At 39.6% G+C, this 19,137-nt stretch overlaps 1 protein-coding gene across 1 annotated transcript in view; it reads left to right on the top strand.

Annotated features, from left to right (window-relative positions):
• Nucleotides 1-14,708, top strand: part of LOC101863985 — a 42,036-nt gene extending 27,328 nt beyond the window's left edge. The window contains exons 13-20 of the mRNA XM_013082988.2: nucleotides 335-775; nucleotides 1,561-1,817; nucleotides 2,195-2,369; nucleotides 3,481-4,259; nucleotides 6,402-6,854; nucleotides 7,879-8,004; nucleotides 8,834-8,966; nucleotides 11,442-14,708. Coding sequence (XP_012938442.1) covers nucleotides 335-775; nucleotides 1,561-1,817; nucleotides 2,195-2,369; nucleotides 3,481-4,259; nucleotides 6,402-6,854; nucleotides 7,879-8,004; nucleotides 8,834-8,966; nucleotides 11,442-11,535 — 2,458 coding nt within the window. The 3' untranslated portion in view covers nucleotides 11,536-14,708. The remainder of the gene's footprint in view (nucleotides 1-334; nucleotides 776-1,560; nucleotides 1,818-2,194; nucleotides 2,370-3,480; nucleotides 4,260-6,401; nucleotides 6,855-7,878; nucleotides 8,005-8,833; nucleotides 8,967-11,441) is intronic.
• Nucleotides 14,709-19,137: the final 4,429 nt, after the last annotated feature.

Raw genomic sequence — 19,137 nt, 5'->3', positions numbered from 1 at the left:
GAATTTATCAAAAGATAGATGTAGTACCAACAAACAAAATATATGACGCTTGCATTTTGGAACAACTTTGAGTTATGCCATTTTGCTAGTGCAGTAACGATATGAGGGATGATATATTCTTTGGTGTGTTATCTCTACTTTTATCTTTCTGTTATTCCTTCTTCTTCTCTCTTTTTTATATCTTTGTTCTTTTCCTTCTTCTTCACCTTTACCATTGGGTAAAGTGGTCTGTAATCAAAATGACATTTATTTTTTAAAACCTTTTAAAAAGAAACATTTGAAATCTATGGGGGTGCTCTCATGTTTTTTTTAACCTTCTGCGATCTTGCTTCAGGGGACCAGCTTCTTCGTCAACGTTTGTGATAGACGGGCCGCAGAAATCCCGAAGCGACGACGCGTCACAGAGGAAAAAAATCAACACCATCACCGAACTCTACACGGTGGACGATGATGTAGTCGACGGCTCCGCTACCCCTTCCAGACCAACGCACAGCCCAGTCAGCGGATCTGACGGCCGTCACTCAAACTTTTCCCACCCTGAGCCGGACAGCGATTTTAGCATAGGCTCGCGCCACGTCCAAAATAAAAGTCAAGCGGAGCAGAGAAAAGATCCTAGTCTGGGACAGGAAACCGTCGACGTGTTCGGCGAGAATGAGAAGCCACTCAAGACACCGAGGGCAAAGTCTGCGAAATCACGTCCGACCTCGTCTTTGAGCCGGGCCAACAAGTCAAGGCCAGGGTCAAGGGCACAGAGCCGAGCTGGATCAAGGATGGAGTAAGGATTCAGATTTTTCTATTTCTCATGTTTCTGTCAAAGTTAATGGGTCAAACATTCTCTTGATATGTCATTTTTGGGGCTTACAATCTCAATTATTACTTTAAAAGTAAGTGTTATTCAAATTTAAAAAAAAAAAAACACACACAAAAAAACCCAGTTGTCTCAAAATCGTTTGCGTGGAGAAAAATACCAATTATATTTCCTGATGTTTCTAATTTTGTGTTCAAAATTTGTTTTTTAACACCAGGGATACAGATTACATTTATCTGTGATATATTGATATTTAGGTTTTATATAATATGTGAGACATCGTGGTTAGATTAGGCGCTCGTCAAAATAATGAAATCCGAGAAATCGGCATTTTTCGGCCAGTTTGGACATTAAAAAAATATGTTTTGTTTTTTGGCTCAACACCTGGTATATCCATTCAAAAACACTTTTATGTGTGGATTTTATGGAAAACGATGGTAAGAGGTACAAAAAATGTACATTTGTAGTTTCCAATGACTCTAAATCTATGGAAGTCACCAAACTTTGGACGCCATTTTCTCACAAATTTTATTTCTGAAACCAGGCGACCCCACCTCCTTCAGTCACATATATCTCGACTTCTGTTCAAGATAAATGGATATATTTTTTCATCAAAAGCAAGGCAAATGAAAAACCTTTAAGACGATACCAATAGCTTCATATGCCCAAAAAATTGACAACAGCCTGATTTCACAGCGTCGTGACAAATATCCAAATACAATTTCATTTTTTTCTCTCTCAAAAACCTTCAGAGTGGAAGGACTCCTCACAAAGACCCCGAGCGAAGCCCTGAAGAGGATCGTCCAGATGGAGCCTGCCGCAGAGTACAGCTACAGGTCGCCCATGGAGGATTTCTTCTTAGTGGGCGTGGAAGGGGAGCAACCCAAGCCTGTGGAGAACCGCGTCCTCACCCCGTCCAATGCTCGCAAACCCACGTCCCGCCCAGTTAGTAGGGCCGGGGCAAAAAGTGCCACGTTGGAAAAAGCCACCGTCAAAGTCAGCTACAAGTGTAAGCTTAATGATGATGATGATGATAATAATTATAATAATAATAATTACAATAATAAAAGTAATAATAATGATAGTAATAATGATGATGATGATAATAATGATGATGTTGACAGAAATAATAATAATTATGATAATTATAATAATAAGAAGAAGAATTTCATTTCTTCAGCTTACATCCATTCTCAACAACACGCTGTATGCACTTGACAACTAATATTACCCCAGTAGACAATAAAACATTCAGAAACTTTCTCAACTTTCCAGGAAACATTATTATTATTGTTTTTTGTTTTTTTTAACTATTATTATTATGATTTTTATTATTATTGTTATTATTATTATTATGATGATGATTATTATTATTGTTGTTTTCAGTGTACCAAATGGCCCCGAGAAGTTGGAGACCTGACAGCAGCCTGGGGGAGACTGTGCCCGTGGACCAGGTGAGACTGGATGCTCCGGAGGATGAGGAGATAACTCTGTCCTACTCCTACAGCCGCCAGCTCGACGGTCATGCTGTGGACGTGCGCACCGATTCTAGTCTCAGCAGGTGAGGGACATGTGATAACAGGCCGGGTACACCCCTCCACACCCCTCCCTCTCCCCTACCACCCCGCCTCCCGAAAACATTTTCTCTCCCCCACACACACTCACAACCGGGTACCCCCCCCCCCTCCCCCCCAACTCCAGGTCCATTTTCCACCCCCCCCCCCCCCCCCCTCAAGATACACCCCCACCCCTTCCCAGTACAAGCCCAGAAAGCAAAATTTCGCATGGGAGAGAAAACAAAGTGTTTAGTTCTTTTAATTATTGTTCCTGAAGAATGTTGTTTTGGTGTTTGTTCTTTTCAACATTCAAAATTTGAATTTTGATAAATTATTTTTAGAGCGCGTGCAACTGATACGATAGATTTAAAAACTGCATCAAAAACAATTTTCCAAATGTTGTGCTTTTAGCATTTGAACAGCAGGCAGAGGATATGTAAGCAGGTACTGTGCCTCTCACCATTCCCAAAAGGGGGATATGAACATGTTCTTATGCACAGTAGAATTGTAAATGGGCTGATTTATCAATGCCATGCTCATACAGTGCCAGAACAGCATAGGGGGAACTGCTGCTTTTTTTCCCCTCAGCTTTACAATTGTCATTTTTCCTCGACATCCTTTGTATGTTTGTCACTCTCTTGTGACCCGCTACTTCCTGGGTGCCTTGATAGTTGAAGCAGACTTTGTTCTGTTGAGGCTAGAGAGGTGAGCACAGTAAGCCTGACTCCCCGTTTGGACTTCTCTGTTGACATACACCCCTTGGAGCTCATATGACCGTATGCAGTTGTGAGCGCCGTAAAACCTTACTAAAACTAAAAACTATACTGTGCCTCTCTCTTGCATGTAGTAGTAGGCTTTATCCTGACAGATTGCAGGTTTTTGTTGGTTTGGCCTACGTCTTATTTCCCGTGGTGATGGTGTATGTGGCTAAATAGACAAAGCTTGCGACAAAATAAATGCTGATGATAGTAAATGCGAGGAAATGATAGGTGTTCTGTGGGGGTTTTTTTCATCTTTTTGTTTCTGTTGTTATGTTGCTCCTTTGCTTTTGCGACTAAAGCAAAGAGGAAAAAAAATTTTAATTTCTCAAATTCATATCTTTGTTTCTCTCTTTAGAGTTGATATGCCGTCTGATGACCTTGGCCTTAACGCTGTTGGTGTTTTCGGCGACGAACTCTTCACTGACCTGGCAGCCGGCACCCCTACTCCGAGGGCCGTGTCAGCCTTAAGGTCAAGGCTGAGCATGGACCGGGGTGATTCGGCAACTCCTGTAGCTCGGGACAGTCCCGTACCCTCGTCGCGTCTTTCGGCGCGGCAGAAGAGCTTGGCTCGACGCAGCAAGGATACGGCCACCCCGACCAACCAATCGGTGTTCCCCGAGGAGCGAGTCCCGACGCCTCCCAGCTCTAGTCACGGTGCCAGAATCGGGTCAGCAACGCCTGTGCGAGACCGCCTGCGTCGGAAAAGTGACATGAGAAGAAACAATGAGAGCACCGATGAGGGGAGGGACTCTGTGACCCCAACACCCGTCGCTACACGTGAAGGTCACCGCATTCTCCCTTCTCGACCGGGGTCTCAGCATTTTAGAAAAGAAAAATTCGGAAATCTTACCGACTCTGCCAGCCATAGAGAACACAGTCAAATTCAGGCGGATTCAGGGAGCTCACGGCATAGCCCGCGAGGCGCAAAATCAAATGTTGGCCGTGAGCTCAGTGGTTTGTCTCGACAGGGAACAGCAGATTCATTCAAAAGCTCTCAGCAGCGTCCTGTTTCTCGCCACACCTCGGATGTTTCAGTGACGCGGCGGCCAATCAGCTCCACCCACTTCCCCTCGTCTGCTCAGGCCCGAACGTCTCAGCAACAGTCACAAGACCAGCGGCCCAACAGCTCGACAGGTAACACAGAAATGTTTGTATTGCAAGCGCTGTAAAACTCTCACTAAATCTAAACTGTGGGTCTGTTTTTTCTTTCGGCCCTCAGAAGGATATTTTCACTTCATTATGTGTCCATGAAGTTATTCATCTAACAAATATATCAATAGGAGGCTCTCACGGCCTAGAGGTTAAGGTTTTCGCCTCTCATTCAATAGGTCCATGGTTCGAATCCAGATTCTGATAGGGACGGAACATTTTCTTCTCTAAAATTTTCTGCTTTCACATCCTTTCTTGCTCTCTAATAATGTTATGTCTTCTGCTTTCATCTCTACTTTCTGCCCTCACCCCTCACCTCCTTTGCCCCCTCCTCTGGACTCCTTACTCTTTCTGCGGCCTTTCTACTGCTACTCCTTGGCTTCTTCTTACACATGCCGTTAAACTTAGAAATGACGCATCTTTCTGATTGGCTGATTATTTTAGTAATGTGATGTCATCATTTCCTGGGATACCCAAACATGGAACGACGTGTTTTCGGTAACATTTCAGATTTTCTAGATCTATTAGGCCTACCTGGACATGATGGAAGACCGCACGAAAATTGCCGTAAAGACGCAGGAGGACTAGATAATATCTAGATCTAGATCTAGATATCTAAATTTAGATCTACCACCCCCCCCCCCCTCCTCCTGCATTTTAAATCACTAATACATTTTAAAAAATAAACAACAACTTCAAAGTCAAAGCAACTCTACAAATTAGGCCTATAATTTATGGAACTGTTGGTCAGTCGGGAGGAGAAAAAAACTGTCCGGGACCGGAATCGAACCGCTCCAAAAGTCATTGCTCGACATCAAACGCAGACGCGCTATCAAATCAGCTATCAGAAATTCCGAGAAATTTGTGTAGATTAAGCATAATATAAGACACTTCCATCTTTGGTGCCATGCGGTTGTCTATACTTAGATGTAGTCACGTGATCGGAGGGGTATCCTGGTCTGACGTCAAACAAGATGGGCGCCTTACCTAAAAATAGTTTGCATCATTTCTACTTTTAATCGCATGTTCTTCTTACTGCTGTCTTTCAGCTACTCCCCTGATTTTCTGGTAGGAAAGATCTACACCTAGCCTTCTGGGACAAGGGTGAAAAATCTCTCAGAGGTTTCATGTTCAAGTTGCGCACCTTAAAGATCCCTTGGTGGTCCAAAATCGATAAGAGTAGGTTTCGGCTGCCAAAATTTCCTACCAACTGAAAATGTTTAATGTGTCCCGCCCACTCATATGACCTTATGCAGTTGTGAGCGCTGTAAAATACGTACAGTACCAAAAAAATATTAATTTTTTTTAAAAATATGTCAATACGATGAAAAAACACCAATATTTATCCTCTTTACTGCTGTGCAGATATATTCTCAGGTGGTTAGGTCAGTAGCGAGTTCAGACTCAAAGGTGATGTCAAACAAGTGTCAGTGACACGAGGTTTAGGTTGGTGGTCACTGGGTTTGGCCTTTAGCAAGACACGACTACCTCAGCTAAAAAAAACCAGGGCGCTGCACAGTGGCTTCCAGCAATGGCATGTTTGTGAAATTGTTCTGTGTTGGTGTAATATTATGCATTTATGTATGTATTTATAATTATGTATTAATGATTATGTATTTATGTATTTTTTGTTGTTGCCATTGTAACCCAAATTTCCCCATTGGGATCAATAAACTTTTTATTTATTTATTTATTTATTTATTTATTTATTTATTTATTTATTTATTTATTTATTTATCTATTTATTTATTTATTTCTATTTTGTTTCTACTGGTACAAGCAGATATTTTTGGAGAAGAAATTTAAACTTGTGCAACTGTTTATTCTTAAATAAGGAAAAGGATGCTAGCTCTTGAACGAACATTCACCATTGCCTGTAGAGACGTAGATCTGTGGAAACGCCTAGCAATGAAGGGATTCACATCTATTTTTCCCTGACAAAAATTTTTTTGATCCTTCTTTCCTATCAAACCACTATCGCCTTTATCTCCCCTCCTCCTATTTTGTGTTTGTTTCTCTAATGTAACACCTCAGATCTCCAACACTAATATATGACCTAATTCTGTTGCAAATGCCGTATAAAACACTTACTTACTTACTGAAACAAAAGCAACAAATTTCCACCAGGTGGTGCCGATCAGCTGAGAAGGACACAGCCCACTGCCTTGTCGTACAGTCGCGATGATCACCCAGACACCGTCGTCGCTGACCTCATGATGTCCCGCGTCCGAGAGGACAACTGGATGAGCGGCTCGGATGATGGATCAGAACTGGACAACAAGCTGCAGGATAGCTCGAGTTACGCTGACAACGACATCAAAGCGCAACCGTCCTCCTCGTCTAGTTTACAGAGGAAGCTTCAGTCTCCGGCCATTTCTGGTACAAAAGAGAGACAGCACTGGAAGGTTGACAGCAGCCACTGGGAGACGGAGGTCCGGCCGTTCAGCGGGGTCAGCATGGACTCTAGGACCGGGGGGTCACCTTCCCCGTCCAGGGTCAACTCAGCGCGAGAGGTCAAAGGTCACGACCGGTCCATGTCGAGCTTGAGTCGAGCTAGCGGGAGGGAGTCGCGGGCTGTTGGTGAGTACAGTCGAACCTGCTTTAACCTTATCCGTACATCGTGTTTTTACTATCGTATCCATATGACGTGGGGAACTCTGTGCCACCATTTAACCGTATCCGTACTTTGTGTTTTACTATCGTATCCATACGGCGTGGGGAACTCAGTGCCACCACTTTCCAAAGAGGAAATTTACTCGTTAATCCGATCCCTTCGCTTTGCATAGCAGTCTGTCAAAATGAGTTTTTGAGAAATACTGAAAGTTTCAAAGAGATCTTCGTACTAGAAGTATTCTAAAATGTGAAGAATACAACCCTAAGGGTACAAAATGACCCCAGGGCATACGGATAGGGTTAATGACAACCTGTATAAGACAATCACCTGCTCTAATGGCCACTTTACTTTGCTTTACTTTACTCTACTTAGCTTTTCTTTACTTTACTTTTCCGATCCAGCGGCCATCTTGGTTCTACCCCTTCGGCCTGTCGATATGGCAAAGAATTTACAGGTTTTTATCAGCTGTGTTTTGTCGCTGTATAAAGTATTTCCGATATCTGGGGAGGCAGGTAGGAAGGTAGGTGCTTCGGAGGTCGCTATGTGCACGGCAGGAATACAGATGGTGTGATACTGTTTCATCGTGGCAGTCACACAACAGGCAGTCGGGTGGGGTATCCTTGTGGATCCTATTTAAGTTTAGAATTCAGTGGCATGGGATGTGTTGTGTTCACAGGCGAAAGATGGTGACTTATTCTCTTCGGGTCAGGGAATTTAGTGCATCTTTTGGTCTTTACTCCAAAATGTGAATATATAATGTTATCGGATCTGGTCAGGGCGGTTTATTAGCCAGACTGAGGGTGCAAAGCAGCTATCGTGGCACAAGCCGATCATGTCCGATTCGTCACCTAAAAATTAAACGCGTTTGTTTTCAGGCGACGAGTGGGGCTATTGCCCCCGCCCCGCCCCAACCAGACCTGATCCCATCCGCAATGGGCACCCCGTACTACCAAACTGAAACTGAATATTTACTGCTTGCGTCTATTCCAGTGATGGAAGGCGAGGACCTGAGTTGCTATGACGACATGGGGGTCAAGGACGAGCAGAACATGGAGGACAAACAGGCGCTGGACCAGCTGGAGTGGGAACTGGCGTCTGACACGGGGCGCCTCACGGGTCAGTTGTGTGTCTTGTGTGTCAGTCTACACAGGGCTTCTACATGATAGTGTTGATATTGATGATGATAATATCAATAATAATCATATAACAACAATAGTAGTAATAATAATAGTTACAGTAATGATGATAATAATAGTAATAATAACAATAATAATGATGATGATAATAATAGTAGTATTTAGAAATTAAAATGATAATAGTATTGACAATAAAAATAATGATGAAAATGATAATATTGGTTAGTCTACCGGACTCGATGTTGTGTCCTTTGGGAAGGCTTACACAAATTTTTCTCACTTCACCCAGGTGAAAATGGGTACTCGACCATAGACAGCAAATGGGGGGGGGGGGGCCTCGGTCAGAGATGGAAAGGTATACATTTTTGACAGGTAAGGGGGAGGGGCAACTGGATACGCGTAGATCTTGAGACTCATGATAGGATAAAAAGTGAAAATGGCACGCCTCATCCCACTATGCACTGTGATAGTTCACCAAGGTTAACCTCTCTTTGCTCGCCATACGTCATAAACCCACCAAGTCAAGCGGTCATGTCAGTTCATTTTAGAGTGGAGGGAGACCATTGTACCTATTGTGAGCCTTAGCATGGGTCACCATAGATTCTTCCCTGGGTTCGTCGGTTAAGATCCTGGTTTGCCTAAGATCCCGCATTTCCTTGCTCCCGAGCACCGGGATCTTAGGCGGAGACTACTGTAGTAATAGTAATAATGGGAATAGGAATAGTAATTATGTTGATAGAGGCGTCAAACCTACACCCATTTCACCATTTTCACCATCTGGATAATTTTCTGTTCTCATTTTCCTGAAGCCGATGGCCAGGTCTCTCGGATGAGCGTGTTGGACAACGATGATGATGTGGTGAGCAGCTCTTCCTCAAGGTCAAGCACAAGGTCACTCCAAATGGGCATGGACAAGGAGCTCGATATCTCCGCCAAGATCCAGTAGGTGTTCTCTCTTAAGTTTGGAAAAAAAAAAGAATGAAAAAGAAAAATACGTTTGCTTTCCTCAGGGGGAAATAAGTTATAATGGCATTTACAGGGTTTCTTTAAAAGATTGAAATAAGTTATAATGGCATTTACAAAACGTGTCTTTAAAAAATTGAAATAAGTTATAATGGCATTTACAAAATGTGTCTTTAAAAAATTGAAATAAGTTATAATGGCATTTACAAAATGTGTCTTTAAAAAATTGAAATAAGTTATAATGGCATTTACAGGGTGTCTTTAAAAAATTGAAATTAGTTATAATTGCATTTACAGGGTGTATTTTAAAAAACTGGAAATAAGCTATTACGGTATACAGGGTGTCTTAAAAAAATTGGACCCATTGAAAGGACTATAACTGCGTTATCTTTGTACCGGTTTCAACAAAACTTCAAAGGAAGAAAATTCAACCAAAGGGATATCAACTTTTTTTAATGAATAAAGTCGACAAACGGGTTCAAGAACTATCAAGTTTTAATTTGAAATTTGAAACAAAATTAAGTGAAACACAAAGTTTTACAGTTTCTTTGAACTTGATCATAATGTGCATTTGTGCAATGCTTTCCAAATTTCATTTGTCCAAAGTTTTGTTGAAATTAATGCTTGGATGACCGAGTTTTTGCCTTTTAAATGGATACCCCTTTTTTTTTAGATATCCAATACATTGCCCACATGTATGCTAATTATTTAAAAAATACATTTTAAAAAAACGCCATTAACTCATTCGCTACGTATTATTTTTGGCCTGTGGACGAATTTTTTTCGGGAGGTCGAAATGAGAAGATGACTAGTGCGCAGTTCACTGGTCTTAGGAGCCATAAATTCAAATGAATATCAACATATTATATACCAACATTTTCAGTATGGTTTGTAGAATATATCTGTATTGTTTATTTGAGTATTTTTCAACTTTGGTTCCTGTAAGAGGTGATTATGCAACACAATTGTGATTGGCTGGGGATAAAATTTAAAAACAAAAAATTTATAATCTCAGATGAAACTCAAAAAATATGTTTGCACCTAGTCAAATTACACATCAAAATAACCATAACTGTATATAAAACAGGAAAATATTGAAAAATGAGCAGTTATTTACATACATTCCATAATATCTGTACATTTGGATCATAACCTCCGATATTGAAAAAAAATAATTTTTAAATAATTTTGAAAAAAGGATACCAAACAGAAAAAAACACTCGTACCTTATATGGAATTATTCAGAATTGCATTTGGAATAAACCAATACATGTCTTGGGTGGTACTTTTTGAGTAAATTCACAAAAAAGTAGTGATTTTGGGGAGAAAAAACAATATTTTGACTATTTAGATTTAGGCCTAGATCTAGCACTCAAAAATATTGATTTCTCAATTACAGTGCACTGGCAATTTGAGTCCAGTAGTATCAATATTATAAAGAAGAGTCCTACACTTCTTTAGTGAGCAAAATAATGATACATTTTGTTGTGTAAAAGTACAAAGACTGGTGTCTGGCTATAATTTGGGCTTCGCGATAAAACAATGTCGCATAAACTTCGAAATCGTGTTTCAAAACTGAACCAAAACTTCCGATTTTCGGTGGAAACGCTTGACCCGGAAGTCAACTTTATATTATGACCTTTATTTTAACTTGGATATGTGGATTGGAATAGAAACCAAGCTAAAATTGAACGTCGGTTCTCGAGCCGCCGGGGGCGGCTTAGCCTAGCCTACTGACGGCACTTTAGCCGCGCCGCCCCCCCCATGGCTCGGCGTAGCGAATGAGTTAAAATAGTTCTTAATAAAATATTATTTAGATGCAAAATAAATAAAAATGCTTTTGTAAATTATACCTAAAAATGGTTAAATAATTGGGGGTTTCTTAGATGTACACTTGTTTTGTTTATAAAGAATTTTAAAAACTCTATCAGCCTGGAGCTCGAATTGATATGGGCCTACATTACATCCCTTTCTCCAGACATGCACACATTTTGTTCAGTCATACCATTTCTATCAAAGTCAAAGAGGACCATAGTCACACACTGTTGACACATTTGAAGCAGCCGAACAAGAACAATGAGAAACAATTAATTTTTTATTGAGTTTTCTGCTGGGATGCTGTATCTCTCAGACAGCGTGGAAGCTTGCCTCCCAAATGATCTAAAGTGTAGGCCTGTGGATGGGAATGTAAAACACCACATGAAAAAGAATACGAGCCACTACTGAGTGGATAGTTGGCGGGTGCTCCTTCTTTTCAACCAAGCATTTTTTGTACTTATCTCTCTTTTTTTTTGTATGTTACTCTCTACTAACACCTCAAATCTTTGGCACCTCTCTGACCTAATTATATTGAAATGCTGTAAAACTCATACTAAAACTGTAACTAAACAAATTCTCCATACCCTATTTTGTGTTCTAGTTTCATTCAAATTGTTCTTTTCTCGTATTTTCCAGGGAAGACGAAAAGCTGGCTCAAGCGGACGTTGATGACAAGGAAGCTGTTCATGATCAGATGGTTGATGAGGATGATGTGAGAGCTCTCAGATGAACGGAGAGACACGTGTTCTGACGTGGTGGAATCTGGCGCTCATCAGCTCGTCGATTTTGGGGCATGTGGAGTTTTTTTTATATCGTCTTAAAGCTTGTTCATTTGTCTTGCTTTTGATGAAAAAGTACCCACCTGCTTTGAATAAAATCAAGATGTATTTGTAATTGAAGGAGGTGGGTATGCCTTGTGTTGGAGGTATAGTTATCTATAAAATGTCCGTCAAAGTTTGGTGACTTCCAAAGCTTGAAAATCCTTGGAAAATGCAAATTTATATTTCTTGTGCCTTTGATCTGAGTTTTACAGTAAAATCCACACAGAAATGTGTTTTTAAATGAGCAGTTAAGGTATTGAGCCCCCGAAAAATGACAAAAATTACCCAAGTGTTGGGAAAATATCGGTTTCTTCAATTTCATTATTTTGACGAGCGCTCGATTTCATCATAATACTCCACATGCTCGTCACCTTTGGAGAATAAATATGTCGGCCTTTGTGCTAACTTGTGAAAGAGATGCATCTGATGTAGCAAAAACTAGCCACTCGGAGTACGAATTGATTCTTTCACCATGCTGTTGTGACTGTACATATTTTACTTCTGAAATCTCCATTGTCCCTTCCTCCGTACTGGTGTTGTCGTTCACTGGCTTGTGTGTTCTCTGCCTTCAAAGTCAGCTGTATGTGTTTCCTTTCTGATTGTGTCGCTGTTTCCTTTTCATTGCTTTTCCTGTCTCAGTCACCCAAACACTGGTTAATGGACACCTTCATATATACATACATATGTGTGTAAACTTTCTCACACTTAAACACACTCACATATACTTCCACTCACATATATATATATATATATACACATGTGAGCGCACCTTCTCACACTTGCACACATTCATATAGACACACTCTCACATATACACATACACATGTATGCACACTTTCTCACACTCTCATTCATCGTCACCGTCGCAAGCAATCCACTTGAATTCAAATTTTAAGAATTTCTTATTTTTGCACCCTCCAAAAGCTCTGTCAAAGATGCACCTTTCAACATCACCAAAATGCAGGTAAATGCTATGGTCAAGGCATACAATTTCTTTGCTTTTCCTGATTCCTGATAGGGACAGCACGACAAAAACTTGATTTTTGTCTGTGGTGTAAAAAGTACCCAAATGGACTTACGTGGATTCCTTGCAACACCGATGTCTCTTGCACTCACACAGATACTTTTGTCTTACGCACACGCACACGCACACACACACTCACACTCACACACACACACACACACACACACACACACACACACACACACACACACACACACACACACACACACACACCCTCACACACGCATACACACATGCTCTGAGATACTATTCCTCTAGTCTGCTCCTGGTGATATATAGCCATCTCTGTGCTGACTCACCAAAAACTGTGACTTTTTCTGGCGTGTTGCTCGTTGCCCCACACCGTGTCTTGGCTTGCCCAGATTTTGCCAGTTTTCCAACGACTTTGTGTCCTCATTTATTGTCTTAGCTCACAAGCTCTCGGTGTACCCGGCGTATTTGATATTTAATGAAGCGACTTTTCCCTTTTTCAATATCAAGATGGAGGCTGTGATATTATTTACCAAAGTTACGTCACGATTTAAGCTGCGACGTTAACTCTCCGATGACTTGAGATTCTGAAAAAGGTTTTGTTATACATATATCGTCAACATCCACCTTTAATAATAAATCCATCAAATTAGGTCAGACACTTTTTTTGTCGGGAATCATGGTATTCGCAACCATATTTACAATTGGTGGTACTATAATATGTAAACTGAACTCTCGAAACAAAATAAATAAATTTTGTCTATTCGGGAAGTTAATGAAAAAGAAATTGCATTCCCCCCCCCCCCCCCCGAAACTGATTGACCTAGTTTGATGGGTGGAGTTGGACACAAACGATAAATGTATAAATAATACATGTGTGTATGTTATATACTATAAATGCTGATGTCAATGCAAGGCTCTACAATTTTGTTTGTAACGAGTGCATTCTTTGTCCATATTTATCCCCAACAGCAAATAGTATGTCTTCACTTTGAAACTCATCAACATAATATTTTTTGGAAAAGTATTCATGGAAGGCAAGAATAGAATGAGAAAGAGAAAGAATGGGAAAGAATATTTAAGTGATTTTCCCTGTCGATCCCCGGTACAATAGATGTAAGTTGATATAGTATCTGGTGTGGTCTGCTCTTTTCACTTCTTTTACAAAGTGTCGCTATTGCACTTGTCTTTATCAACTTTGTATCAAAGTGTGACTGTTAGCCTATTTTGATTGTGTCAGGTTATAATTATAACTGCTCAGTTCAGCAAACATTCATCTGAGAGGGTAATCACTGCAGAGCAGATATTGTTGGTATATTTTTTCCACAGGTCAGATTCGAGCCAGAAACTTTGCAGCAAAATGAGACGACTGAGAAATGTTTGTGGCTACAAGTGTATGTCTGTTTTATTAATGAGTGCTTAGTAATACTTTGATTCAAGAGCCATAACTACAAGTAAATAAAAACAAGAAGGCTATTGGTGTATGAATGATTCACTGCGAGCAGCAGAGGGGTTGCTTCCCTTGTTGCTTGGGCTTCTGGTTTTTTATCTCCCCCCCCCCCCCCCCTCCTCCCCGTCTGTCTTGCATTAGCTTATTTTTTAGATAGAAAGTTGGACTGTGCGAGACTGATGATGTATACGAGAGTTATCTGTTGTGTGGGAGAAGTTTTGCATTTAATAGTGTTTTAGCCACAAAGAATGTCTGTATAAATGTTTACTTTTCATAACATCCTTTCCATTTGTGAGTTTTTTTAAATAGATTTTTTTATCTTTAAGTTTGTGAGAGTAGTTTTTACAATTTCCCATTTTTTTCCTATGTCTATCATTTTTGAAAACCATCATGTTCTTTTTTTCTCAGCATTAAATGACATTGATCTTTTCTGTATTTGTGTGTTTTTCATTGATTGAAAGAATATACCATGATTACCATTGCTCTATGTACTTCTTGCCTATCTAGATGTCTCTCTGTTGTATCTGTCTGTTGTATCTATTGGAATTCTGTTCCCCATCACAGAGTTACTGATGCCTGTTGGTTTTGACTTTTTTTGTACCGGTACTCAACAAACCGACTCTGATTAGGGGGGGGGGGGGGGGCTACACCCCCAAAATCAAAATTCGCCTCAAAATCATGGAATTTGAGTTGTAGGCATTTTTAGCTTCCTCAGCCTCTCCTACAACTATTTCATGGCATAAGAACCCCCAAAAACCGTATTTTTTCCCATACCGGGCATGTTTGTAACCGCCATTTCCTCATAAAGTCAGTATCTTATTTTTCTTTATCGGCCGTTTTCTCAAAATGCAACTTTTCTCTATACTTTTTTGAATAACTTCACCATTTTTCATCCAATCTTCAATGAAATTTTCACAGAATTAAGAGAAGAGGTAATACTAAAAATTTGATTGTTGAATTTTTGATATATGGAATAGATTTTTGTTGGTGGTGAATGGAGTGTGGATTTTCACGGATTTTTCGCAAACTTCATTTAAAATTTTCTAATTCGGTTAGGAAAAAAACAACAGACAAATTTTACGCATACAAAAAAACAATCAATTTCCATGAGCGATAAGTGCGGTATTCAGTACGTAAGACATGTCAATAAAATCCAATATGGCAGCGTATCCATGGAAACGAAACTTTTTTCTCAAATTTGATTGCGGATTTTAAGACTCCTTACTAAGCTTATTATATGTGTGAAATTTGGTAAAATTCGGACCAGTAATAAGCGAGATAGCCTCCTGGTGTAGCCCCCCTCCTTAAGAATAAGATTAGAGCCACACATTTTCTACATCAGCTGCCAATGCGGTTATTTTTCCTCCACCCCGTTCATTTTATATAATATATATTTCCCTCCTTTACTTCCACATCCTCCTCCTTTCTTCTTCTGCATACCTCTGTTAGTTCCTGGGGGCAGTCAACTGTAGGTTTTTCCATCCACAGATAAACTGCTCTATTGTTTTGTTTTAGTAGAGGCTTTACGGCCCTCACAACTGCATAAGGTCATATGAGCGCCAAAAACTGCTCTCTAGAAGGACAACAATTGTTTGTTTTTTCTGTCCTACATCAACATATCGTGATCCCTTACCTTTCATGCTGCCTTTTGCTGGCTGTGTTTTTGAACTTACAACACTCTCAGTCATTCATTTTTTATTCTTTTTTTTTTCTATTGGTCTGTTTTGGGTTAAAATTAATTTTGGTTTCTACCCTGGACTGGCCTGCTCTTCTTCGACTTTCAAACGCCACGGTGTCTTTGACGTGCGAGACCCGCACACTTGATATCCCAGTTTTTCGTCCTTTTCTGAGAAGACTAGGTGCTAGATCTTACCCACCGTAGGATCAGGGGTGTAAAAATGTTTGAATAAAGAATATCCTAAGTTATTTCCCCTGCCTTCGTTTTTGTTTAAGCCCAGTAGTAAACTGGATACTTAACCCTATCTTACGTCGTGTTTTACCATCATTCTTTCTTATCACACATCTATCATCCCCATCTCCCCTAATTCTTTTCTTTGTATTTTACTCTCTAATTACACCTCTAATCTTCTCTAACCTTTTTGTGTTGCAAGAGCTTTAAAACTTATTGAAACTAAAAGAAAAACTAAACAGTGAACCAGCGTCCTGTAAACCCACCATCTTTTACAATAATAACTGTTGTGGATTTGTTGTTTTTCTGCTTATTTTGATGTTGAGGATAAAAATTCTGACTTTGTTTTTTGGGTTTTTTTTAAACCAAACGTGACTCTTGAATTTAATTGAGATGTGAAATAACATTGTCATTACTTTTCCTTATGTCAAATGTCATTGTCATTACTTTTTCTTATGTCAAATGACATTGTCTTCTATTTTTGTGATATCAAGTGACATTCTCAGTGAACAGCAAAAAAGCTGGTTTTGAATTATGATTTTGTTTGATGCCGTGGGAGGGGGGGGGGGGGGGGGGTGCGAGAATTAAGCCTGCAAATTGTCCCAGCATGTGAACTGTGAGTGCCCAGCGAAACTCTGCTGTTCTAGTTCTATAATATGATACCATCTGACATATTTTAATAGTGTGGCTGAAAAAAAAAAAAAAAACTCAATGGGACTTGGGATTTCTTGGAACAGATGAAGAGAGTTTTTAAATGAGCGAAGGGAAATGAACGTGAAAGGAAAATGCGAACACCATATTTCTATTTATAGTATTATTTTTCCCTTTAATGAATTCTCATAAAGTATATGATCATGGGCATCCATTAATTTATGGTACTTTCAGTTAGCTACGTGTAAACCAATGCATTATTCATGTTAATTTTATAATTATCATCTTTTTTATTCACATCACGTTTGTTAGATAAGCTAGCTAATGAGAAGTTCACAGAAGTTTATTTTTTCTTCTTAATTTTTTTAGGCTAATGACATAATTTTGTTTGTAATAGAATTTCTGTTCACCGTACGTATATTACGACTGGTCACATAATACGCTCCTTACTTCTGACTACAGCTGTTTTCTGCTTTTGAACTACAAAGTATGAGGAAAAATGTGTGTTGCCCATTTATTTATTTATTTATTCAGACACAGGCGTTACAATGTGTATGAGATACATATAACATTTGTCACTTTGAGACTGAGATGATGAGATGAGAGAGTGGTAGTTTGGAGTGGGTTTGAAGTGGATGCTTTGTTTGCGGGAACAGAAAATTGATTATGTTCTAATTTTACGTATATGTGTCACAGCACGGTGGAATCAGGCACTCGTCAATTTAGTCCTTTGGAATTATTTGTATAATCCTATAAAGCTTGTTCGATTTGCCTTGCTTTTGATTTTTTAAAAACCCAACCCAATACTCATCTATCTTGAATAGAAGTCCAGTGATTAGAGGGACGGGGGGGGGGGGGGGGGGGGGGGGGAGTCGCTTGTGCCAGAAGTAAAATGAGCTGGAAAATGGCCATCATATGTGGTGACTTCCACAGCTTGAGTGTCCTTTGAAACTACAAATCTCCTCTTTTGTGCCTTTGAACTAAATTTTTCCGTAAAATTCACCCAGAAATTAATTTGTTTTTGAATGACACAATAGGTATAATTGAGCCTAGAAAATAAACATGGATAAAGATTTGCCCAGTGGGTGAAAAATGTTGGTTTCTTGGAATTCCTTATTTTGACGAGCGCCTGATTTCCCCATGCTATGATGCCACAAAAATGTCTTTGATATGAGTCTTTGCTCGATTCACACTGACAATTCTTGTATTGTGTTTTATTTGATAAGGCCAGCTTTACCATGATGAAACAATAACATTTTCAAAATTTGCGGTGTAATGTTCCATTTTCTCATGTGACGTGTTTAGTAGTTTTGTCTTTTCCTGTATTACAAGTAAGTGGAAAAACGCGCTCTCATATGACCTCATGCAGCTGTGAGTGTCGTAAAACTTTTACCGTGGGTAGTTGGTGGGAGCTCTGGTGGGGTTTGCTCCTTCTTTCCTATAAAAAATCTATCGTCTCTATCTCCCCTCCTTCTTTTTTATGTTTGTTACCCTCTTGGAACACCTCTAATCTTCGGCACTTATATGACCTTATTGTGTCGCAAGTGCCGTTTCTTAAAAAACTTTTACCAAACTGAAAACTGGAGTGGATATAATTGTGCAGTGGGTTGGATTCCGGCCGAAAAAAAAAGAAAATAACGGACTGGGTGGTTGGCGGGTACTCTGGTGTGATTTGCTCCTTTTATTATATCATCCCTATCTCTCCTCCTCCTTTTTTGCAATTGATACTCTCTTGAACCTTGAAGTACCGCTCATCTTCGGCACTTACCAAATTGTGCAGCAGATGCTGTAAAACGCTAGCTAAAGCAAACAATTTGTGCCTCTTGAGCAACCATTTTCAATGAAATCCATACAGAAATTAGTTTTTAAATGGACGTAAAAGGTGTTAATCCAAAATATTTGAATACACATGAATTTGTAATTTTTTTTTTTCGATAAAAAGTGCCGGCGGAAAAAAAGTGTCAACTACTTTACTTTTATTATTTTGACAGAGTCTTGACTCATCACGATACCAGACATTTCAAACAACAAAATGTAATATGGTGCAGTATGATCGGTAATATTGTACGGTATGATAAGTAATATTGTGCAGTACGACATGTAATATGGTACAGTATGATATGGGTTTTCACACACACACCCTTTTTTTTCTATTCCCCACCGCCCCTTTTCACTTTTTCAATTCTGCAAGGATACATAAGACGGACATCCGAACATTAAATCCATATCCGATAGAACTGAGTCAAATAATGTAAAGAGCCTTGGAAACTCCCCATACTACCCAAGTTGAAGAACGCCCCATTGAGGATTTGAACCAAGGTAGTCAGCACCATTCCATACTATAGCCCCAGCTGAGATAAACTGAGCCTATTTGAGTCAGTTCGACAGTGTGTCTAAAGAAAGGTTGTTTAGAGAGGCAGAATTATTTAATACAAAAATTGTTGTTTTTCATTTTCATTTTATTTCATTTCATTTTATTTCAAGATTTTATTTTGTTTTATTATATT

The sequence above is a fragment of the Aplysia californica genome, unplaced genomic scaffold (genome assembly GCF_000002075.1).
Source record: "Aplysia californica isolate F4 #8 unplaced genomic scaffold, AplCal3.0 scaffold00203, whole genome shotgun sequence".
NCBI classification, from domain to species: Eukaryota; Metazoa; Mollusca; class Gastropoda; order Aplysiida; family Aplysiidae; genus Aplysia; species Aplysia californica.
This window is presented reverse-complemented; position numbering and strand designations above follow the sequence as displayed.